The 25,610-nt window shown below is 44.1% G+C and overlaps 1 protein-coding gene across 7 annotated transcripts in view; it reads left to right on the forward strand.

Moving 5' to 3' along the window:
• The window catches only part of NEK10 (NIMA related kinase 10), a 244,257-nt gene that overhangs the window by 167,925 nt on the left and 50,722 nt on the right, over positions 1-25,610 (forward strand). For 3 of the 7 annotated variants that reach the window (XM_074984427.1, XM_074984428.1, XM_074984429.1), the window contains 5 exons: positions 8,066-8,246; positions 8,353-8,439; positions 12,901-12,949; positions 17,816-17,853; positions 17,958-18,098. In XM_074984427.1, coding sequence (XP_074840528.1) covers positions 8,066-8,246; positions 8,353-8,439; positions 12,901-12,949; positions 17,816-17,853; positions 17,958-18,098 — 496 coding nt within the window. Of the gene's footprint in view, positions 1-8,065; positions 8,247-8,352; positions 8,440-12,900; positions 12,950-17,815; positions 17,854-17,933; positions 18,099-25,610 lie in introns of all 7 variants that reach the window. The other 4 variants (XM_074984430.1, XM_074984431.1, XM_074984433.1 and 1 more) reach the window with 2 other exon arrangements.

Raw genomic sequence — 25,610 nt, forward strand, 5'->3', positions numbered from 1 at the left:
GAGGTACCTTCCAGTCCTAGTGTTCTATGAAATTATATGTTTTTATTAAACAAAAAAGGAAAATTACCTTTCCCATTAAAAAATTTCATCAAAATCGATACATTCCTATAAATTTCAAATGCATTATCTGATGGATAATATCTTGAGTATTTCTGGATCGGCTCTTGTTCAGTTGATCTCTAAATTATGATGAGAGATAAGTACAGAATGAGGTCTTTTATATGCTTTGATGTAAGACTCTTGTGTGCCCTTTTTATTATAATTAGAACTTCTTTGTACTCCTAGACACAGTTTAAAAAAAAAAGAAAAAAACAGACTTGAAGCTTTTTGTACTTTCCAGTAGTCTAAGAAGACATTCTTTCCATTTTCAGTGTCTTGTTGGAAGAATTATCATTATTTCCCATTTCTACAATTGTGATTTAGACATTTTGGGATTTATATTTTGTATCACTGTTGTAATGGGAGCTGAATTTCAGTTTATTTATAGATGAATAATGTAGTTTGACTAAATTATTTGACATATTCAAGTATGTCCATTTGGATAAATTCAGAAAGCTTTGCATAAACTGAATGTTAAAGCTCCCTTTCTGAAATGCGCTGAGATCTCTATGCACTGTTCCAGCAATGCAAAGTAGCACCATGGTAGTGCAGCTGCTGGAATCCTGCAGTACTATAGAAGCAGCACCTATATTTTTGTCTCAATGAATGGCAAGTGGCATGGCCAGTGGGAAGGAGCATGGCCTGAACATTTTCAGTGTCCCTAGTAATTCCTAATCACTGGAACTGCCTGCAGCTATTTCCAGTTCCTGTAAGGAAGAGTAGCTGTAACTTGCAGAATAAAACTGGACAGTCACATAACCAACTCAGAATTGGGAGAATTCAAAGTGACATCACTCCACCTTTGCCTTTCAATCCTCTACCATTTGTAAACTAACTCTGCACTCCCTAGCCACAGCTAAGGGTGGATGGCCCTACTTCTGATAACCTTGCATTTGTTTCCAAGTGTCATCATATCATTACAAAGTAAAAATGTAGTTAACAAAAGAGTTACAAGTTTTATTTTTACTCTTGTCAACTCAAGAACACAAAGCAAAATTAGATTAGTTTTATGTTTGTTTTTGTTTTCTTCATTTGTGCCTAGATGCATCTTTTATTTGATGGATTTGGGTATAATTCATTGATAAGGTTTAATTAAATACAACATCAGCCAGTCAGATACTAATTCATTTCTAAAAGCATCTTTTAAAACAAAAGTGTATGTATGCATAATCTGGTCTCTTAACGGCTGAAGCAAATAATATGTATGTTTCAAATCCCACAGGCTACGTCTACACGTGCACGCTACATCGAAATAGGCTATTTCGATGAATAACGTCTACATGTCCTCCAGGGCTGGCAACGTCGACGTTCAACTTCGACGTTGGGCAGCATCACATCGAAATAGGTGCTGCGAGGGAACGTCTACACACCAAAGTAGCACACATCGAAATAAGGGTGCCAGGAACAGCTGCAGACAGGGTCACAGGGCGGACTCAACAGCAAGCCGCTCCCCTAAAGGGCCCCTCCCAGACACAGTTGCACTAAACAACACAAGATCCACAGAGCCGACAACTGGTTGCAGACCGTGTGCACGCAGCATGGATCCCCAGCTGCCGCAGCAGCAGCCAGAAGCCCTGGGCTAAGGGCTGCTGCACACAGTGACCATAGAGCCCCGCAGGGGCTGGAGAGCGAACGTCTCGCAACCCCTTAGCTGATGGCTTCCATGGCGGACCCCGCTATTTCAATGTGGCGGGACGCGGATCAGCTACACGTGCCCTACTTCGACGTTCAACTTCGAAGTAGGGCACTATTCCCATCCCCTCGTGGGGTTAGCGACTTCAACGTCTCACTGCCTAACGTCGATTTCAACTTCGAAATAGCGCCCAACACGTGTAGCCGTGACGGGCGCTATTTCGAAGTTGGCGCCGCTACTTCGAAGTAGCGTGCACGTGTAGACGCGGCCACAGAATGCAAAAGATTAGTCTTGTTCAAATGAGTATAATACAAGCTTGACTTCAAAATATGCAGACCTTTTACTTGTTTTGAACACAGTTTCTTGCAGGCAGCTTACATCTGCTCTAATGTACACAGTAGTTTTCAATTTAAAATGAACAAGGTCCATTATGTATCTTAAACATCTAGCCTGCCTAAACTGCTTTCTTCTTCTTTCTTTTACTCTATTGATCTCATCCTGATATTGTTCCATTTTGGCATTTAAGTAGCACAGATCTGAGCTACAGTTTAAGAACTGGAAGCTATTTTTTTGTATGTTTAAAAAAAAACTAGAAAACGTTGCTTGCTTAAACATAGCATAGTATAGAATTATGCCTCAGAGTTTTACAGTGTTTGGGAGAATAAAATACATCCATTATGAAAAATGTTTTAATGATATTTTTAAGAGTAGCTGAATGTGGTAAATTAGTCTTTTCTTGTAAGATTTATTTTCTAAATTGTCAGCTGTGAAAATGTATGATAAAATATCAAGGACATTATAGAGACAAGGACAAGTGTATTCATTAATTTCATTTAGCTGCAGTTCATTAATGTGTTCAAGTGTTTTTATGCAGTTTATTTTAGTGGTATCCTCACTGCTCTGCAATTAAGAAGGATAATTATAACCCTCTGTGCGCTACCCCAGCACCCTTTTATTTAGGGTTTTATATTTCTAATATAAAAACATTTTGACTGAAATATGGATAAAAAGATCCAAGCCAAAAGAGCAAAACTTTTTTATTACTTTTACAAATATTCAACCTCTTCTGAATTTTTATGTTTCATACAGTCAGAAGTAAACTTACCAGTATAAGTCTTGTTTGTTTTTCATGATTATAGTTCCTAAAAGTTAGAAACGGAAGAGATTTTTATTCTTGTCTATACTGTACTTGTCTGTACTATACAGAGTCCAGTCCATCCCCTTGAAAGTGGAAGGTATAATGCTTATATCACTGGTGATGAAGCCATATATGTGCATTGATGTGGACAGAGAGTGTGTGTGTCAGATATTGCACAGATGCACCATTGCGGGAAAGGTGGTGATTAGAGAGAAGTATAGGAGTATGGAATGGACTTGATGGATTAACTCTACAGAGTACTTCGAAAGAAAGCAGGAGTGTGTTCCAAGTATAGCAGTAGCTCTTTAAAGACTGGCAAAATGTGATAGAGTATTTATTCAGCTTATATATTTTGTTCAAGATGGGGGAGGAAACTTAGATCCTTTGCAGATACTTTTCTTCTTGGTTGGAGCAAGATTTTCCATTATGCCTTCACGCCTCCCATCAAGGGCCTTCAGAAAGTTGAGGCAAGGCAGGACATTACAACTCTGATTGTTGGCCTTAGGAGCACAGTGGAGGGGTGTGGGGGAACCCTGTATATCAGCTTCTAATTGTGAGAGGCAAATCCAGATCTGAAATCACTGCACTTGATGGCTGGGATTGTGTAATTTTCCTAAATCTTGCACAGGAGTCATTTGTTCTGCCCAGTTGAGTTGTACAATGGAAACCGTGAGTTTTCAGAGGGCAAGTAGTCAGAAGATTAGGACAGGCCTTTAAAGTAGTTCTGGGTTCAGCTCACATAGGTGATAATTACAAGAATAGGAAAAAAAATAAAAGCATTCTGGGATTTGCAGTTCAACAACCGTGAAAAGTGTGGGCTGCTGATGCAGCATGCTCGTTATATAAAGGTCTGTTTTCCGTATTGTCACAGAAATTACGGAAATAGTAGGACTAAGTGTGAGGCCTGCAGGCATGGGGGAGACTAGGAAGGGGTAGGAGCTCTGATTCTTCCACACACAAAGGGATTGAGGAAGACAGCTGGGTTAGAAACCTGGCAGAGCTTTTGAGAAGAGTTGGGTAAAGACATACACTCACTACGAGAAGAGGTGAACTCTTGAGAAAAAAGGAGACCATTCACTTGGACTCTCATGAGGGATGTGAAGGGGTTGACTAACCACAGATGCCTGGAAATATTTCTGTCCACAGGACCTGTGTCAGATGTCAAGATAGTCAAGTATAATTACTTTTATCTGTGCTTAGTCTTGAGCACACACTGTGTCCAGTCTTAGATATGCAGGTGTTGGCCTTGTGGCGTACCAGCTCCTGTCAGTTAAAGTGCCAACAGAGTAGCCCATGGGTCAGGTGGCTACTGGGTTGCCATCTCCCACTGACAAACATTGTCCAAGAAAGCCTCTGGGTTGTCCATTGGGCCTGTGTTAGTGAGTTTTACTCTCATGGCTGTGGCCACTGGGCCTGGGCCACAGCTGCTGGAGACGAAGCCATGGGGAGACCTGAAAGCTCCATCAGGGCCTTTACTTATTGGAACAGCCTTTGCTTCTGGTATGCCCATAAGACCTGGACAAGCTAATGCTGCTGGGTAGCTATTTGCTTCAGCAGGTTTTCAGTCTTCCATTTCAGAAGACACTCTATATTCATGTTATCTGTCCTCTCAATCTACACCTAGTTAGTCAGTTACTCTAGTTAGACTAACCAGGTTACTCACAGAATCACGGGCACTTTCTCATGCTCCTCTACTAACATCATATATGCCATCATGTGCCAACAATGCCCAGATGCTTTGTATATTGGACAGACTTCTAACTCCCTTAGACAAAGGGTCAATGGGCACAAAACAGACATCAAAACACTCCAGATCCGCAAACCAGTTAGTCAGCATTTTAATGGAATGGGGCATTCTGTCAATGACCTAAAGGTATGTGTGTTACTGAAGAAGAATTATCGCACCGTTCTGGAAAAGGAAACAGCTGAGCTGGCTTTTATATTCAAATTCAGCACATTAACACATGGTTTAAATCGTGATGGGAACTTTCTGAGTCACTATAGGGGCTCGTCTGCATACTTGGCTCAGTCTAATTCTTGACCTTCCCCCCCACCCCTCCACTCTCTGATTTGCTCACCTTGATTATCTTTTTCTGATTTGTCCTCCTTGCTTACTGTGTTTGGTTCTCTGTGTCTTAAATATTGAGTCTGTTCTGGTCTGGCTATGGTCTGAAGAAGTGGGTCTGTCCCACAAAAGCTCACCTAATAAACTATTTTGCTAGTCTTTAAAGTGCTACTTGACTGCTTTTTGTTTTGATAGTGTATAGATTAGCACGGCTTACTCTCTGTAATTATCTGGTAGACCTGATTTGTTCAGTTGGAGTCATTTCAGTCTATTGGTCACAGGGAACTTTTTTACATAATAGTCTAATTATGTGGTAGAGTGGAAAATTTCCAAAAAGGCATTATCTATATCTGGACAAAATCATATCATTTTTGGAGTTTGGTAGTGAACTTGTATTTGACAGATATGCCAAAAAAAATATATGTGTAAATATACAAATGATTACCCACAATGTCAGAAATAGAGGACAGGGTGTATGTAAACATCTGTATTTTTAAACTTTCTTTTGTCTAGTTTTCCATCCATTAAACTATGTAAACTTTTTTGTGATTTTAAATTTAACCTTTAAATAATATATTTATTCAACCAGAATGTAGGCACTACTCAGGACAAATCTTTGAAATTCTAAACAGAAAAGAAACAAAAACATGCATTTTATTCTATATTGGGAGGAACAAGCCATCCTTACTTCAGTGCATTATCACCATTTTCTCTTTAATGGACAGTCTCCTGTGGACTAAAATGATTATGGACAAAAGAGATTTTGTGTGTGCACTATCTATTCACTAATTTCAGTGATGAGGTTGGGAGAAATCTGCTAAAGTAAGAAATTAGAGCTAGAAAGGAAGCTCATGGAAAGGGAATTCTTGAGAAGACAGCAACAGTGCGAGAATTCCCCTGCCTTTCTGCCCTGGCCAGTTCCTAATAGGAATTCATTGTATCTTCATCAGGAAGTCAGCAACTGGGACTACATCTTGCCTAACCGAAGATGCATGTATCAAATGTCACTGGGCAGATCTCCACTTTGCAGTCACATTGTCAACAACATACAGTGTCATAATGCCCTTTAGAAGTTTCCAGAAATTCCAAATTGCAGCAACCCCAAAACTCTAGACATATTTTTTCCCTGTTCCTGAAGCATCAAAGTATTCTGCTTCACACATGCTGTCTGAGGGAAATTTGTTTTATTTTTTAAAATGTTGCTTTTAAGATTAATTTTAGAGTGCTACAGTTTATCTTCAGATGCACATTGAAAATTGTTTTTCATGTTACTACCCAATTATAATGCAATAAAGTGGGAATCTACAGGCCTAAAACGTTCCAAAAGTAATACCTGTTTGTATAATAATGTTTTACTATTAAAGTCATCATTCTGGTTTATGAATACCTCACGTGCATTAATAAATTTATCCTCAACACACACCGAGGCAGAGAAGCATTGCTATCACCATTTTACCGATGGAAAAAGTAAGGAATAGAAATTGTGAAGTGCTTAAGATCCCTTTTGAAGTCTTTGGCATAGTTTCCTAAATCTTAGTCTACTACTGAACCATGAGTTTATCCTTTCTGTTTGGTGTTGCTATAGGATGCGTGAGGATTCAATTATTAAATCTTCTGAATTGGGTTGTAGAATTGGGATTGAGAGAGAGAATGGAGGGAATAATTGGCTCAAACTGTTAGTAGTTACCACCACCCCAGTATATAGGATTTTGACCAAGTATCAGGGGGTAGCCGTATTAGTATGTATCCATCAAAACAACGAGAAGTCCTTTGGCATCTTATAGACTAACATATTTTGGAGCATAAGATTTTGTGGGCAAAGACCCACTTCATCAGATGCATGTAGTTCTTGCATGTAGATGACTACAAGCATCTGATGAAGTGTGTCTTTGCCCACGAAAGCTTATGCTTCAAAATATCTGTTAGTCTATGAGGTGCCACAGGACTTCTTGTTGATTTTGACTAGGTGATCTTTCAAAGGAGGAGAGAATTTGGGCATACAGTCATTTTGCACAGCCACAGTGAGATGACAGTCACCTTAAGGGAGTTAGTTGTATGAAGAAGGTCTAAGGATCAGGAAACATCCAGAAGGGCAAGTATCTATGACAAATACAGCCTGTTTGAGAAAAATGTTGTTGTCCCCTAAAATTACTTAATATTAAAGTGCAATAGTAATAATAATAATTTTATTTTCTTTTTATATATTGTTTCCTATCTTCACACAGAATATCTTTGTAAGTAAATTAATCTTTTGCTTTACATTATCCTGTTGGAGTGTTGCATGGTAAAGGAAAACAGAGGATAAATAATATAAACTGATCTGCCTTCAGATGAAGAGGCATAAAAGAGGCGTAAGAGGGATCAGAAAGTTTAACTGTGCTCAGAAAAGATATAAATAATCAGCACTGTGGCTGCAGTACTTAGTGTTTACTGAAGACATCCTTGTTATGGACAGATTCAGCACAACAGGAGACAAGTGCAACAGCAATATAATTTGTATGCCCATTTTGTAATTTCTTAGCTTTAGGTCAGCAATAATAGCCAGCCGCAGGTTGGTTCCACTTTATGAGGACTCTGAGGAATCCACACCAAGTTTACTAATTTTTTTTAACCTAAACTTGATTACTGTACACATTTTGTTATGACATGAAATCTGTCTGCTTTTAATTGTCCAAGCTGAACGAGGCTAAATCTCTCATATTGTCTGTGGCATCTGTTGGTTGTCTGTGGCATTAGTCTGTCTTTGTGTAATTTTTCTATTTTTAAATTCAGTATTAGTTCATATTTTCACATTGTTCTCGTAGTTTGTACAGAGCATGTTGTGAATCAGAGCTTTGTCAGTACTCTGTGCAATCTATTTTTGGAGTAAAATGCAATTTTAAAACATCTTTTATATAAAAAGTAAAAAATCATTTTAGTTAAATAAAGGGCTCTAAGGATGTTGCCATGAATACCGGATCACAGCTGGGATGAGGGAGCAGGCGCAAGCAGCTTAGTGAGTGCTATAAGTGTGCTTTTCTGCATTATGACTCTTTCTTTTCATATTTTTAATGATCCTTGGACATTATTGCAAAAAGGAAAATTGGTACTTTGTCCTTCACTTGTTCTTTTCTTTGTTTTTCATTGTTAGGAGCAATCTGAGAAGTCAAGCCTCAGCTGTAGCAGCGGAGCAGCCAGTTTTAAAAGTGAATTTTCAGAAAGCACCAATATTCCAACTGAAATTTTTCATCCAACAAGGGGAAAAGATGAAGATAAGTCATGTGATGAAATCCAATTAGATGACCACTACACTTTGGAAAATTCTGAAAAAGGTGGTCAAGAGCAGAAGAACCATCAGGAATATTAACGTTCTGTTCAAAATATTAACATTCTGAGCTTGGTTGAAAGCTTTGTTTCTTCTTTTATTTTTTTGTACAGATGTCTTCTCTGAATTAGATGATGAGTTGGACATATCAGATAATTTCAGCAGTTCCAGTTCAAGTCCTTTGAAAGAGTCTGCATTTGGTGAGTTTCTTTATGCAGTAATACACTGATTGCAGATGGAAAGACATCTGAGTTGTTTTGTAATATTTGGGGACCTCCTGATTAATTGCAAGCTCACCATCTGTTGTGAGAACAAAGGTCTCCAGTAAAAGAAACGATGAGAAATGTTTCTCAGTGGTGGCATTCTTTCTCTACAATATAGCACTGTTTTATCTTGTACTACAAGATTTACCTGGCATTGCTCGGGTCCTTCAGGACAGCAGGCTGTGGGTTTGGGGGAAGCAGGAGTCAGGGCAGGAGTGGGTGGCTCAGGGTGGAGATACAGCGGTCAGGTTGGGAAGTGTGTGAGGTGCAGGAGTCAGGGCAAGGGATATAGGGCTCAGGGGAGGGAGAGGGCAGTGCAAGAGTTAGGGCAGGGTGAGGGGGGCTCAGGGAAGGTGGCAGGGATTGCAGGATTCAGGACAAGCAACAGTGGTTGCAGGAATCAGGGCAGTGGGCGGGGGGTTGGGGCTTGGGAGTGGGGCTCAGGGCAGTGGGTGAGGGTAGCCAGTGTAGAGTGACAGACGCCACGCAGCACGGCCACCAGCATTGCTCCCTGGAGCTGGCCTGGATAGGATGAGCAGCACTGCCCAGCTGGCAGATGCTCCATGTTTCTCCAAGGCTGTTGAGGGGTGTGCTTGCTTGCTACCCCCTACTCCTGTGGTCATTCTAGATTATAACTGTTCCTGTTCCCCTCTCTTTCCATTTGATGAGAAACAATTGCATCCCTTGCACATCCATTGTCCTGGAACAACCAAAGCATGACCTTACTTTAAGTTATGATAAAAGGAAGCTGCCGCCCAAATTTGGTGGCTCTAGCTTTTACCATTTCACAGGAGTTCTTGCACAAATGGATCCTCAGACAGTTAGACAGACATGCAAAAACTCTCTCAAATAGATATAGTAGATAGCATCTTCCCTATGATAGATGAATATACTAATCACTCTTAACAAGCAGGTGGAAAGAGAAATTGTGATGTTGTACAGGAAAAGGAGAAAATGTAAGTTTTCAGATTTGAAAAATAAGAGAGCTGATGAATTAGAGAGATAAAAGAAGGCTGATCCATATTGAGCTGCAAAGCAGGTGGCTGTTGCATCAACAATGGTGAGATAGTGTAAAAGAATAAAAGGAAGGCCTTTTTCAGATAAACGGAGGGAATGGAGAGAGATCATCTGGGTATATATTTGGATGTGTTTTTATTGAATTTTATATTATGCAGTATGGTTGTACATTAGAATTGCTAAGTAGGTCTTTGCCAAGTTTCAGCATATACAATCCAGTGCTTAATGGGGAGGGAATCCATCAGTTCCTGACACCCATTAATTTTAGTCAGAAATTCCAAAATTTGTCACACGTACCCCCCCCCCCCACCCCCGAAAAGTTTGTAACTGGTACAAAACAACTGCTGCTAAAAGCAGATAGGCTGAATATGTTGATTCGTGTGATGGCAGCACCCAAAATGTGCTCAGTACCAGTGATGTATTGTAAAACACAGTTTTTGCCTTGAAGCGTCTAAAGGAATAAAAGAGACACAAATAGGGAATGAAAGATACAGCAGAAAGAACCAAGGTGATGCTAGGTACACATCTTGTTAGTTGTACTGATTTTTTTTTAAATTATTATAATATAGAAACTGTCCACAGGTACCCTTTATCAGTCATTCTTAGCTGCTTATTTTTAAATGTAAATACACTTAAGTTGTAGACAATGCTGCAACAATGAACACACAGAGATTTTCCAATTTTTCTTGTTCATTTTTCTAATCTAATTGTTATTTGGGTACTCCTAAGTAGCTCTGCTTTTACGTCAACTGTTTGACACTGATAGGATAAAATATCATTTGAAGTTTGTTTTATAGATTCCTCTCCCCTTATGTTTTCTGTAATGTTGGTCCTTTTATCTTACGATGCTTTACCTGTTGAACCCTGTTTAGCTTGAGTAATAAAGAATGTCACCACTGAAATTGATCACTTAGTCCCAGTTCAGATCAGTAAATATGGATGTTTCCTTACTTGATTTTGGCTGCTGCTTTGAACAGGCTAGGGGTGCATACAGATACAGATGCTTGGACACAGAATATAAAACTATTTGGGCTGAAGCATGATTCAAACTCTTGACTGTTTACACTTTTAAAAAGGTTGCTATTCTAGATTTTAAAACATTTCACCTTTGTCTGCTGTCTCTGGGAGTTGTATGGAAGGACATATTTTGATTTGGATTCATCAAAAAAGATGTAAATCTAAGGGAGGCTTGAAATGACCTATACTACTCTGCTATAGTGCAGTGTACTCCACTAGAATATACTATCTATGCGAGGGATTTTGCTATCCACTTAACTCTTGGTCTTGAGACATTTAGTGAGAGTATGGTAGAGCAACCCTTCATAATATGGACATCTGCTTGACACATGGCCAGGATACTGTATTTCTGGTCCAATTTAGAAGTATATATGTTCTTGGAAGGGGCAGCTTGCTCCTCTCTAGTTAATGGTATTTGTTCAGAACTCGAGCAAGCAGCTCCAGGTTCACAATCAGGCCTCTAGTCAAATTCAGGCCTCTAGTCAAATGGTGCCTGTTACTCCTGTATGAGTGTATGTATATATGTATATGTATATACACCCCCCAATCATCATATTCTTTTACAACCAAGGCCTTGAGTCTACAATCATAAATCCCTATTTCAAGCTATGTGAAAACAGTAACAGGCAAAACAGAAGAGTCATGAATTTTTTATTGTTAGTTCTGACCTAAATAAAAGTTGGATAGCTTCTTTTATAATTTGTCTTAAGCAGAAATCCATATGAAAGAAGACAGTCTCCTTCACTATTTATTCATTATCGCAAGGGAAACTTGAAAAGAGAAGAAAACCATAGAGATTGTAAAGCAGCATATTTTAACACACATTTTGATGTACTTGAGCTTCATCGAAAAGGATTCAATACACTCAGAAATTTATGCAGTTTTGAAGGCTGGGCCTTTTTGAAATGTCCCACTTTTGGTGTAATACTATGTAGCTACACTAGCGCTAGCAACGGTGTGGAATTTAGTATAAGATGTAGTGAGAAGAATGGTTGGTACAATATTGTCTGAGTGGATAAATGCTACTGTTCCCAGTTGATGATAATACTTCCACTGTTATTACCAGAAAGGAAAATATAGGTACCACAGATAAGGGTCGAATATCCTATATCAAGAGAGGTTATCTGCAAAGGAAAAGACTTGCCTAGTTTCGGCTATTAAGCTGAGATTTGGTGGGATGAAATATTTCTTTGTTCTGATATATTCTGCCTTCCCACAGAATTAAAATGGTTTGCAAGGCAGTAGATAGGTTATTATCAACAGAACAGTTTTACAGGAATTTTTGTCTGTCATGGCTTCTAAGTGAATAAATAGTGAGGATTCTGTGGGATTACCCTCTCCCCAGCCCCCTGTGCACAGAGGAACTGAATGCTCCAGTACTGATTAGGAGACTGCTCAGTCCAGTGACTAGAGAACAGGGTGGGGTGACTGGTTCTATTCTAGCTCTTATTTGTTCACTGCATGATTGTGAGCAAGTCAGTTAACCTTAGCTTCCGGGTCTTTAAATCAATGGGACCATTTGAGAAGTAAGGTACTGCTGATGTATATAAGGGTGACAGAATTTGTTAAAAGGTGAATTTTATGACAATTTTAAGTTTTATATTTATTTTCTGTTCTTACATATTAAGACATTTGTAGCATTCAGAGTGTTTTTTTTTTAAACGAAAAAAAGAGGTGCTCATACTCACCCATAGCCCTGCAGCTGGGAGCCAGCTTCTGTGGTGAATGCCACTGGATCACACTGTGTTAATCTAACAAAGAGATTCTCCATTCCAACAAGGGAAGGGGAATTTTGAGGCGCCAGCAGTGAAATCCTGGCCTTGTTTATAGTTAGTGCTTTTTTTTCTGTTTGAAAAAAAACAAAAAGCGATGTCAGTACTCTGTAGTGGCATGTATCAGCAAAGAAGAAAGCACTGGTAGCATTGTATAAAGTATTATTCATTTGTTACTAGCCATTAAATATATTTTTGATATTTTATATTGTCTCATAAAAACTAAAAATTTTAGCTCTGAAAAATAGTACTCTTTCTGAAGGGAAACAATGCCTCTTAAGACCCCAGTCTTGCAAAGTCTTTCATACGTGCAAGCCTTACATAAAGAGTCAGTGACCTTGAATAACATATTTAAGTATTGAGTCTTTTTTTTTCCAAGGATCTGCCTGTGTCATAGCCAAAAGATTATTACTACCAAAACTGATGTATATATTGGATCATTCACTTGCATTTTTGAAATTTAGATTTAGACCTAAAGGGGTGATGGGGGTTTAAGATTTTGGCACAGCGTATGTGCTGGGAAACTGGTTCTATTTTATTTCTGTAAGATTCTTTCAGTAGAGAGAATATAGCTTTTGGGCTTTTGTTTCAGGTACAATTAAGAGAAGTTTAAGTGCTTCTGAAAGACAACCTCAAACAAGGTATGTTCAAATTTAGTTTTGAAGATTTGGTCATTGTTGTTTTGAATCCCAGTGGGGATTTTCGCCTGTTGTCCTGGATGATATGTGTGGCGTGTCTGTAAACATGTTAATTTCTTCAAGCTAACTGGGAATCAATTAACTTGAGGTTAAAAACTGTACCGTCATAGGGTGACCATATTTCCCTATGAGAAGTAGGGGACACCAGGTAAAATTGCTCAGAGTTAGGTGAGTTCAAATGGCAATCCATCAGAACTGTGTAGTACAACCATTCCAAATAACATTGACTGAGCCCCCCATTTAAAAGATATATTGCATTAATATAACAAAAATAGGTAAAAATTGAAATATGTACTTAAAATTAAGTGGTTATTGCTCTACAGAAGTGCCTGGCTTATCCACATCTTGCTGTCCTCCAGAGCGTGGGCTGGTAAAGAAAGAGAGAGAGAAGCACAGGAACCAGAGCAGGGAACTTGGGGTATGTGGGGAGGGCTGGAGTATGTGGGTGAGCTTCTGGAAATCAGGGCTGGGTGTGTGTGCAGGAGGGCAGGAGTCAAGACAGGAGGCTGTAATCACGGAGGAGCTCTAAGGCTGGTTCTGGAACAACATAAGCCATTTGATATTTTTGCAGCAGTATAAAAGGAACGTGCAACCTAATAGACCAGTTTCCCTCTCAGCCATTTAATTTCACTGAAGTCAGTGGATATACAACAGATAAATTACATCCCTAGCTTTCAAAGCAGAACAACATGTTATTCCATACCTGATGCCTTTCAGTGCCTCACTGTATTCAGTACGGCACAGCATACCTTCTAATGACCATACACACTGTGCCAAGGCCATTGCCACACCTTTCAACCTGCCACCAGTCTGTATACAACAGACCTGCATTGTAATACCCCACTCTGTAAACAGGATTTTCAGAGCTTGTAATTTATAAACCCCATGAGAGGTACAGCACTGAAAGGCCTGGAAATCCTCACCCCTTGCCCTGATGCTGCCTCCTGCAGTCTCCCACTGAAATCTCCCATCATGGGTTTCTCTCTCCCGAACAGTGACTTGACCTCCCATCTAACCACTAGGCCCAGCTGCCCCTCTCCACCCCAGAGATGCCCAGGCCACAAGGTGCCTGTTTGTTCCCTTGTTGCTGCCCGTAGGCCAGCCCTTCCTCCCCTACTTTACAGTCCTGGCCTAGCTAGTTCTCCCACTCCTCATGGCAGGGCCAGATTCAGAGAAGGGCTGCAGCTCAGTGGCTCAAATACCCCTTCCCAAACAAATGTGAACACTTGATGGAAATCCCTTATCTGGAAATCCAACTCTAACTGAAAAGTCAAATAAACAGGATCTGTGATAGAGTTCTTCCAGTTTTTAATTTACCATGCACCAAATAGTAAAGCAACACAGGATATTTTAAAAATATTATTGATCAGTTTCTGATGGTTTCAAGACTCCTAACAAATTCTGTTGTACAAAGAGTTCTTTCCTTTCTGAACCATTAACACCTGTGCAAAGGGGAGCAGTCTAACTCCTTACCCCCACCCGATTTCTCCCACCACTTTACCTTTTTCCATCTGCTCTTGAAAGGTGGAGGGCTGTGTCTCAGGCCTTTGAGGGAAGGCATGGGCAGAAATAATGGGCAGTGGGTCAGCCTCCCCAAAGGGGGTGGAGGGTGGGGTTCACCTGCCACACCTGCCTGAGCAATTTTAAAGGGTCTGGGGTTCCCAGGCTCTTTTAAATTGCCTGGGGTCCTGGGCACTTGCTCCATGCATCAGTGAGCCAGGCTGAGCTCCCTCCCACAGGCCAAACCCCTGTCCCCAGCCTAGAGCTCCCTCCTTCTGCACCCCAAACCCTTCATTACAGGCTCTACCCCAGAGCATGCACTCCTAGCCGGAGCACCCTCACTCCATTTCACAACCCAGCCTGGAGCACCCTCCTCCCATATTCTGAATCCATTATTTTTGTGCTTACTCCAGGTCCTAGGGGACCCTGCAAAATCTAATAGCCCTGGCCCCCAGAAGCGCTAATCCAGAGCTACCAGCCCTCCTCCATGATTCACTTTTCTTGTCCCCTTTTTCTTGTCTCTGCACCCCAGGAGCTGCTGGCAACAATCTGTTTAAAGAGCCCACTCACATCTCCAGTGGGCTCTTTAAACAAAAAGCCTATGCTGTTTAAAGAGCTGTTGCTTTAAAATTCAGATCCCTGCTTTGCAACATATGGGACAATTCGCCTTTTTTTTTTTAAAAAAAAGTCAGGACGCTCTCCAGGGAGCTGAAAACAGGGATAGCCCTGGCTAAAATGGGACAGATGAGCTGTGTCTACACGTGCACGCTACTTCGAAGTAGCGGCACTAACTTCGAAATAGCGCCCGTCGCGGCTACACGCGTCGGGCGCTATTTTGAAGTTAACTTCGACATTAGGCGGCGAGACGTCGAAGTCGCTAACCTCATGAGGGGATCGGAATAGCGCCCTACTTCGACGTTCAACGTCGAAGTAGGGACCGTGTAGACGATCTGCGTCCCGCAACGTCGAAATTGCCGGGTCCTCCATGGCGGCCATCAGCTGGGGGGTTGAGAGATGCTCTCTCTCCAGCCCCTGCGGGGCTCTATGGTCACCGTGTGCAGCAGCCCTTAGCCCAGGGCTTCTGGCTCCTGCTGCAGCAGCTGGGGATCCATGCTGCAGGCACAGGGTCTGCAACCAGTTGTAGGCTCTGTGTATCTTGTGTTGTATAGTGCAACTGTGTCTGGGAGGGGCCCTTTAAGGGAGCGGCTTGCTGTTGAGTCCGCCCTGTGACCCTGTCTGCAGCTGTGCCTGGCACCCTTATTTCGATGTGTGCTACTTTGGCGTGTAGACGTTCCCGCGCAGCGCCTATTTCGATGTGGTGCCGCGCAACGTCGAAGTTGAACATCGACATTGCCAGCCCTGGAGGACGTGTAGACGTTATTCATCGAAATAGCCTATTTCGATGTTGCTACATCGAAATAAGCTATTTCGATGTAGGCTTCACGTGTAGACGTAGCCACTGTCACGTTACTGTCAACGTACTCTTATGGACTATCTATGCACAGAAGTTGCACCAGTTATACTACAGATCTGACATTAACTATTAGTTAAATCAGGTGAGTGGTTCCCAACCTTTTCAGTAACTCAGCGCACTTCAATGAGATTAACAATTTCACCACATATCCACTTTTTGCTCACAGGTCGGGAGGAGGCATGAGCATTTATACCACGTGTCAGCTCCAACAGGCTCCTTCTTCCCCTTTTGCCTCATCAGGGATAAGGGGGCAGGCTCCATGCCAGCCTGTCCAGGCCAAGAAGCAGTATTTCAGCTGCTTCCTGGTGCGAAGAGGCTCCTGCGGGATTGGCATTTCTCCTTGCGGTGGCTCTGCAAAGAGCCACCACAGGGGAAAATTGACCTACCCCAGCCGCAGTTGCCATGAGGTTGTCAATTCCTTCCCCCACCCTGCTTCCTGCAGTGGCGGTTGATGAAATTTCACAGCATACTTGGGCAGTTCTCATGACACACCAGTTGAAGACCACTGAACTGGACATCTTTATATCAGTTCCAACTACAGCTGGTTGAAAAATATTTTTTTTTATTTCTGCAAATATTTTTTGAATAAAGCATATTTTTGGTGGGAAAATACACGTGTATATTTAACTGCGTGAAAAAATGTCTTGTCACTTGAGCTACTCTAAATCAGCCAGTGCTTCTTTACAAAATTAAATAAATGTTTTGAGAAATCTGTGGTTTGGTAAAACGTACTCTCCTATTGCTTTCAAAATCTGGATGCCTTCTAGGTTTAGGAATGAATGAGCACCTGAAAGGGTACCAAGAGGTCCTGAAGTGCTATTCCCACATCTTTATTAAGTGACCTTAATATTAGACCTTCACATTCCCTTTTAGTGGGGCATCACACTTCTCATCTGAGAGAGGCCAGTGTTGTTGTTTCCTTTTTTGCAATGGAATAACTGCGGCATAGAAAACTTATGGAATTTGCTCAAGAGCACATACGAAGTCTTTGTTAAAACTTGGAGTAGACTCAGATCAACTAATACCTTCTATTCACTAGACAAGAATACTGTCGAATGCAAATTTTCTGTTTCCTACATTCACCACAGATAAAGGCAGCCTAATAATACTTACCTATCTATATAAAATGTGTTGAGCTATAGCAAGGAAAAAGGCTGAGATTGTCTAGCAGATAAGTGAAGGCTTTATACACTGAAGATCTGGATCTAACAGTCTTTTGCTGCATATAGAAGGCTCAAAAGTCAGAAGGCAAATAAACACAATCTTAATTTTTTTATTGTATCAAAAATCTCATGCTTTTAAAACCAGCGCACTGGGGGTGTTTTGGAACCTGACTCATGCATACTTTGAACCCTTGATGTTGTTGTTCCTGTCTGTTGCTTGCCAGAGACTTTGTAAATTAAGAATTTTTGTATTTACACCCCACAAGTGAACCTCTGTTTATGGTTTTTTGGGACTTTTTTGTCTGTTTTTGGACCAGGTCAGAGAAAAGCCCTGCACAATGATACATACACCTAATGGAGGCAGGTTCAATATGTTATTTCTTTTAACATTGTTTAGTCTTGTCCTTCTCACAACTTCATTTTCTCTATCTGTGGCTATGACCAGGATCATTGGAACAGAGATATATTTATGTGCAGTGTTCAAAAGTATTTTAAAATGTTGATTCCTGGTCACGTATCTGAAACTGCTGAACTGTGCCAAATGTTGATGAGAAATGGGTGGGAGGTAGACAATCATGAAGGGACATATGAAGGCAGCAGGAGACCTTTCATTTCCCCTTGGCTATTTATGATTTGCAACAAGACAATATAAAATCTACTTCTGTTTTATAGAGATTATATTGGAGGCCTAGGATCAAGACCAAGACCAGGTAATTACATGTTTATGACTACCAGACTTGCACTGAAATTAATCTTACCATATCCAGCTTTGCTTTAGTTGTATATACAGTGTCTTCCTCTTTTATTTCTTCAGCTTCGCTGCCTCTTGATCTACTTCTGAGAGTACCTACGCTCATGTTCAGGGCCAACGTTAAGAAAATAGAGGCATCGTTAGTAAAAGGGTGGCAGTCTTATAGCCTTCCAGCTGTGGTTCTTCGCAACCTAAAAGATCATGGTAGTACTCTACAGTAATATTTTGAAGTCAAACAAGTGATAGTACAGCACAAAATTATTTATGAGTTTAGAAACACAGCATGTGAGTGATCCTTAAGGAAACTTTTTAAAGCTATGAATTCCAAGAAAATTTATCAGGGCCCTATTTTAGCATGCCTTACCCAACCTAAATTTCCATTTAATGCAATGGGAATTTCTCCTGAGCAGGTAAGTGCTTTGGAGAATCTTTGTAAGGTACAGTATGTTTGCGCATATGTCACTGTTGAAGCACTCTTGTGTTCTCAGATGCTTTTTATTCTCACTGATATGATTTAAATACTCTGTTCTTCTTCGAGCGATTGCTCGTGTGCATTCCAATTTGGTTGTGCGCCAAGCGCATGCCCAGTTGCCGGAAGCTTTTTGCCCTAGCTGGTAGCCCTAGGGTCAGTGCGGCGCCTCCTGGAGTGGTGCCCATATGGTTGCCCATATATGTGCTGCCTGCCCTGCCCCCCCGCTCAGTTCCTTCTTGCTACACTATCGGTTGCTGGAGCTCCCTCATTGTTGAGAGTTCGCTAGTAGCCTTCATTGTTTTAATGAGTTGTAAATACTTTAGATAGTTATCTCCAAAGGTAAATAGTTCCTCTTAGCACCTAGTGAGCCGAGGTGGGTCTCTAACCCCCTCGGTGCCAGGGGATGCCTGGCTCCCCGGGGTTTAAAAACTGTTCAAAATGTGGCAAACGTATGCCCAAAAGCAACCCGCATGGGGTGTGTTTGAGTTGCCTCGGTGAAACGCACCTTGGGGAGCGCTGCTGTATTTGCAAGGCCTTCGAGGCCAGGACTTTAAAAGATAGAGCTGAAAGTTCTGGCATTCTAATGGAATCAGCCGTGTGCCCAGACATTTCCCCAGCGGGAACTCAGAGCACCGCATTGTCGGTGCAGAGTGGTCCAGCACCGTTGGTGCCGTCAGAAAGTTCCCAGCACCGAGAGCAGGACTTTGTGCCTAGTGCCTCCCGGCGCCATAAGAGCCAGTCCCCGGTGCTGCGTAAAAAAGAGAAGACGGGACCTGGGTCAATCCCAGGAGAGAAGAAGGCGAAGACAAGCTTTGGGGGAGTCTGCCAGATTGCACCGTGACTGGGGTCATGAAGTGCAGGCGTCGACTCCAGTGCGAGGCGGGAGCCTGCGCTGTCACAGGCTGCCCTCGAAGCTGGAGGCCTTTAGCACTGCACAAGGTCTCCTGCAGATTGTGGTGCCACCACAGATGCCTCACCAGGAGTCTTCATCACCCTTTTTCCAGGCGCCTGGTCATGCTCCAGGGACTCTGGCATGGTTCCGGACGCCGGTGAGACCCCAGCTAACGGTCATCTCCCTTGGTTCCATGCAGACAGTGCAGAGTGTGCAGGAACCGGTGAGAGCTACGGGACCCTCAGCACCACCATGGTCGTTGGCGTCAGGGTCCGCGTCGGAGTCGAACTTGTTTTACTCCAGCGCGGCTCGGAGCAGGAGTACAAGGTCATCTTGACGCAGAGGGCACTGACACCACTCCCGACGCACCTCAGAAGGGGAATGGCAAAGGCCCCCCCAAGGGGCACTGCAAGGGCCCTTCTGGACCCCGTGGGCAATCCACGAGGCACAGAGGTGGGATGCAGGACTCCCGTTCAGGGCGCCTGGCACCCCTCAGGTGCCGAGATTGACATCGACTGCTGCTCTGGGAGCCCCACCAAGAGAGCAAGTGGAGTCATCAGCGCTGGCACCGATGACAGTACTGGCACCAACAATGGCACCGACATCGGCACCAGTGCAGTTGGAGGCAACCCAAGCGTGGGCACTGCTCCTGCAGGCACCAGGAACTGTGGTGCAGTGGGCACCAGCACCGACAGAACCGGTGCTGTCCTAGGTGCAGAGTGGCCCTGGCTTCATAGCGTTATGCTAGGGACCACTAGGGGGCCCTTCTTCCCAGGCACTGAGCATGGCACCACCGACTACAGTGCCGGGGACTGAACTGGAGGTGCCAGAACCCCCCGCGCCATTGGGCTTGGAAGGCGTGATGCCCTCGTCTTCCCCAGATGAGGCATTAGCTGGATCCTCTGCATCTCCAGTACTGGAGGATGGAGGAGCATACCAGCAGCTGTTGAGGAGGGTGGGCCAGAGTCTGGGGGTGCAGGCGGAAGAGGTCAGGGACAAAATAGACCCTGTTACAAATATCCTCTCAATGTCTGGACTGTCCAGGGTGGCACTGCCCATTATAAAGGCAATTGCCAACACAGCTAAGACAGTGTGGCAAACCCCAGCCTCAGCCTTGCCCACGGCTAGGAAAAATGAACGCCAGTATTTTGTCCCAGCCCAGGGAGATGAACATCTGTTCACCCATCCTCCCCCTGACTCCCTTGTCATGGATGCTGTGAACAACATGGAGAGGCGGGGGTTCAGGGGCACCTAAAAACAAAGACTGCAAAAGACTAGACCTGTACGGTAGGAAAGTTTACTCTACAGGTGGCCTACAGTTGAGAATCGCTAACCAGCAGGCCATGGTTAGCCCGTATGCGTACAATGCAGCCAGCTCTATGGACCGTTTCACCGAAGTGCTCCCACCAGACACCAAGTTGGAATTTACAGTCTGGTAGCGGAGCAGAGACTCATATCTGGAGCAGCACTGCAGGCTGCCCTAGATGCAGCCGATGTGGCCACCAGGGTCATGGCCTCAGGTACAGCCATGAGAAGGGGGGCATGGCGTCAGGTCTCAGGACTCTCTCAGGAGGTGCAGCAGTCCTTTCAGGACCTCCCTTTTGAGGACCCCTCCCTATTCTTGGAAAAAAATGACAGAGACTTCATAGTATGAAGGACTCACGGTCCACTCTACGCTCACTGGGTCTATACACACCAGCGACCCAGAGAAGGCATTTTACCCCGAGGCCCCAGTTCAGACAGTTCCCACAACAACAACGGGATGGGAACAGGAGAAGGGGCTGTCATAAGAGGAGGTGTCAGGGTCGCCAGACACAGAACCAGAGCCATCCTAAACCCCCACTGGGGTCTAAACACCAATTTTGATGGGGTGGTCAGGAGCAACACACTGGCCACCCCTACAGTTCAAGCTCAGTATTTATTTTCATTCTGCCTATCCCCATTCTACCATGCGTGGTGCAGTATAACTTCGGACCAGTGGGTCCTCCTCATGGTAGAAAAGGGATATGCTATCCAATTTTATTCTTACCCCCCTTCACAACCCTCTTCCCCGTCCCTCTTCAGGGACCCCTCTTACGAGATGGTTCTCAGGCGGGAGGTAGGAGCCTTCCTTCAAAAGGGGGCTATAGAGGAAGTTCCCCAGGAATTCTGGGGACAGGGATTTTATTCCCGCTATTTCCTAATCCTGAAAGTGAAAGGGGAGCTACGGCCAATCTTGGACCTGCGAAACCTGAACAAATTTGTGACAAAGATAAAGTTGTGTATGATATCCCTTGGCATAATCATCCCAATGCTGGAACGAGGGGATTGGTTTGCCGCTGTCGACTTACAGGACGCGTATTTCCATATAGCACTCTATCCACGTCACAGGAGGTTCCTCCGGTTTGTGCTGGGGAAGGATCAGTATCAATTCACAGTCCTTCTGTTTGCACTCTCCTCAGCCCCAAGAGTCTTCACCAAATGTATGTCAGTAGTGGCAGCCTTCCTACGCAGGCAGGAAGTGCACCTGTTCCCTTACCTAGACGACTAGCTGATCAGAGGTGGGTCACAGAGACAGGTGTCAAGACACGTCCAGCTGATAAGAAAAACATTTGACATGTTAGGCCTCCTAGTAAACGAGGCGAAGTCTGTGCTAGCCCCAACTCAAGTCATGGAGTTTGTGGGCGCACAACTAGATGCAGAGCAAGCCAGAGCCTTTCTGCCCCAGAGCAGGGTCCAAGCTGTGTCATCTTGCATCGAAGGCCTAATAAGGTTCCCAACCACAATGGCCAGGGGATGCCTCAGACTGTTGGGCCACATGGCGGCATGCGCGTTTGTAGTCCAGCATGCCAGGTTATGAATGCGCCTCTTCTAGCTGTGGCTCGCCTCAGTGTACAGACCTGTCAGAGACAACATAGACAAGTTAGTGACAGTCCCCCCAAGAGTGTTAAGGGCATTACACTGGTGGCTAGAGGCTGGGTCGGTCTGCATGGGAGTGCCCTTCAGTCCCCCGCAACCCTCCCACTCCCTGGTCACAGATTCCTTGGACCTGGGCTGGGGGACACACTTGGGGGACCGCCAGACACGGGCCCTGTGGAGCAAGACCAACACTCAGCTCCACATAAACGTGCGGGAGCTCAGAGCAGTTCGGCTGGTGTGCAAAGTGTTTCAGAATGAACTGAGGGGCAGTGTGTTGCAGTCAGAACAGACAATACTACGGCAATGTACTATATAAACAAACAAGGGGGTGAATGCTCGTCACTCCTGTGTCTCGAGGCCCTTGTGCTTTGGGACTTCTGCATCCAGCACCAGATTCTCCTGAAGATGTTCTACCTGCCTGGGGCTCATAACTCCCTAGTGGACTGCCTCAGCAGGTCCTTCATGGACCAGGAGTGGTCATTACACACCGAAGTACTGAATTCAATTTTCCAGAGGTGGGGACGTCCCCAGGTAGACCTCATCACCACTCATCTCAATGCGAAGTGCAGGACGTTTTGCTCTTACCAGAAACGAAGTCCAGGCTCTTGGGCAGATGCCTTCAGCATTTGTTGGTCGGGTCCATTGCTGTACACCTTCCCACTGATACCGCACATCCACTGAACACTGTTGAAAATGTGGCCAAACCGAGCATCAGTTATCCTGTTGGCCTCAGCCTAGGCTCAACAACGTTTGTACTTGACCCTCTTGGAGATGTCCACTCATGCCCGGAGGTGCTTCTGCTGCACCCGGACCTGCTGACTCAGGAGGGGAGACTGCGGCACCCCAATCTCCAGACGCTGCATCTCACAGCATGGAGGCTCCATGGTTGAGACCGGTTGAGCTGGCCTGCTCCGAACCTGTCAGGGAAGTATTGCTGAACAGCAGGAAACCCTCTATGAGGGTAGCATATGTAGCCAAATGGAAAAGGTTTACCATATGGGCCACCCAGAAGGGGATGTCCCTGGGAGAGGCCCCAATACCATGTATTCTAGACTACTTGCTGGCTCAAGCCAGATGGGGCTGTCACTGTCCTCCCTAAAAGTGCACTTGGCAGCCATTTCGGCATTTCGCCTGGGGCCGGGAGGTCCTCGGGCTTCTCAGACCCGGTGGTAAAAAGGTTCATGAAGGGAATGAAAAGAGTCAAACCGCAGGTTTGGGCCGCCCTGCCAACATGGGACCTTAATTTGGTTTTGTCTAGGCTGATGGCTTCCCCATTTGAACCTCTCGCCTCCTGTTCTGTGTTGTTCCTTATCTACAAGGTGCATTCCTGGTGGCCATTAGCTCAACCAGAAGGGTGTCAGAGCTCAGGGCCCTGGCGGTGGACCCACTTCATACTGTGTTCCACAAAGATAAGGTCAGGTTGAGACCCCACCCGGCATTTCTGCCTAAGATGGTCTCCCCTTTCCACATTAACCAAGACATCACCTTACCAGTGATTTATCCAAAGCCCCAGGCCTCCCCTAGGGGGCAGAGCTTACACGCTTTGGCTCTCCGGAGGGCACTGGCCTTCTATACGGACAGGACCAAACCCTTCCGGAAGTCGCAGCAGTTGTTTGTTGCCGTGGCAGGCAGGACGAAGGGGCACCCAGTCTCCTCTCAGCAGATCTCCTCCTGCATAGTGACCTGTATCAGAGAATGCTACAAACTGGTGGGGGTTCCCCCTCCCCCAGTCCAGCTCACTCCACTGGGGCACAGGTGTCCTTTGCGGCGTTCTTGGCCAAAGTCCCTATCCAGGACATCTGCAGGGCGGCCACTTGGTCTTCTGTTCACACATTAGCAGCGCATTATGCAGTTACGCAGTACGCACGGGAAGACGCTGCATTGGGCAGGGCTGTCCTGCACTCCTTTCGGGGCTCCAACCCCGCCTCCTAGGCATTGGCTTGTGTTCACCCAACTTGGAACGCACATGAGCAATCACTCGAAGAAGAAAAGACAGTTACCTGTTCCGTAACTGATGTTCTTCGAGATGCGTTGCTCACGTCCATTCCAAAACCCTCCTGCCTTCCCCTCAGTCAGAGTAGCCAGCAAGAAGGAGCTGAGCGGGGGGGGGGCGGGGGCGGGGGGGGGCGGGGGCAGAGCAGGGCAGGCAGTGCATATATGGGCGGCCATCTGGGCACCACACCGGGGGCGCTGCACCACCCCTAGGGCAAAAAGCTTCCGGCAACTGGGCATGCGCTTGGTGCACACCCAAATTGGAATGGACATGAGCAACACATCTCAAAGAACAGCAGTTACAGAACAGGTAACTGTCTTTTTCTGTGCTGTTACTTCATAAAGTATGTTGTCGCCTGAATTAAATTGTATTTGAAAGAAAATGATTTTGAGCAATTGGAATATTACTCTTCATAGAGATTCTTCCACATACATACAGTAACTGCTGTTTTACAGCTTTTTGATTGTCTGTTTTGGGAATTTTAGTTGCACAATACACAGTGCAAATTATCACCCAATTATAATAGTTGTTACTATTGTTTTCCTTAAAGTGTTGTTAGTAGAGGTATGCAAACTCTTTGAATGCACATTGGGGTATCCAGGCAGAATGACTCAAAATAATGGTGCATGAGGCAAAACAACTGCCTTGAGGGTAAATGAAAGAGAATACCGATATTGCCCTTTTTTCTTATTTAAAAATTCCATGTGTATGTCTTTCCTTATTTGTAATTGGTGTAAGATTAGTTTTGTTTAGTTGTGTTAGTCACTAGAATTGATTTTAGTTCTATACACAATTCAGGGTGGCTCATCAGCTTTAATTCTTCCAGTGATTACTCGTGTCCATTCCAACATGTGTGTGTACCCATGTATGCCTGATTTCCAGAAAGCTTTTACCTCAGCTAGTGTTCCTTTCCAGCTGAGGGCTTGGGCGGCTCCCTAGAAGAGATTCAGGTACTGCCCAGCTGATTAACAGAGCATCCACAGCTGCCTACAGCCAGTAGCATGTGTTTCTGCTGGTGGTGCACATCCACACATACCTCAGTGCACATAACAAAATTTATTCCAACTACGGATGGAAAAAAATTAGAGGGAACAGAGACCCTAGCAGCATCTGTAGGGTTGGGCATGGTGCTGCTATGGCAGTGCATATGAGAAGCAGCCAACTCCCCACCCTTTCATTTTCTTCTTGCTGCTCATGACAGTTATAGGAACAGCTTTCGTCTCTTCCTATAGCAAGCATCTCAATAGCTCTAGTGTTCTGTTGTTGTAGTTAGTTCTATCATTCCTCCAGTGTACCTAGTTCTAGTTCTAGTCATTTTTATTGGGGTTTTCCCACACACACACACACCTTAGCCCCTCCTTCAGGTATGCCACTATCCCAAGGCTTCGAAGCCAGCAACACCTATGGCAAACTAGGGAGGTTGTGGAATCTCCGTCACTGGAGACATTTAAGAGCAGCTTA

This window comes from Carettochelys insculpta, chromosome 2, assembly GCF_033958435.1.
Source record: "Carettochelys insculpta isolate YL-2023 chromosome 2, ASM3395843v1, whole genome shotgun sequence".
In the NCBI taxonomy this organism is placed as follows: Eukaryota; Metazoa; Chordata; order Testudines; family Carettochelyidae; genus Carettochelys; species Carettochelys insculpta.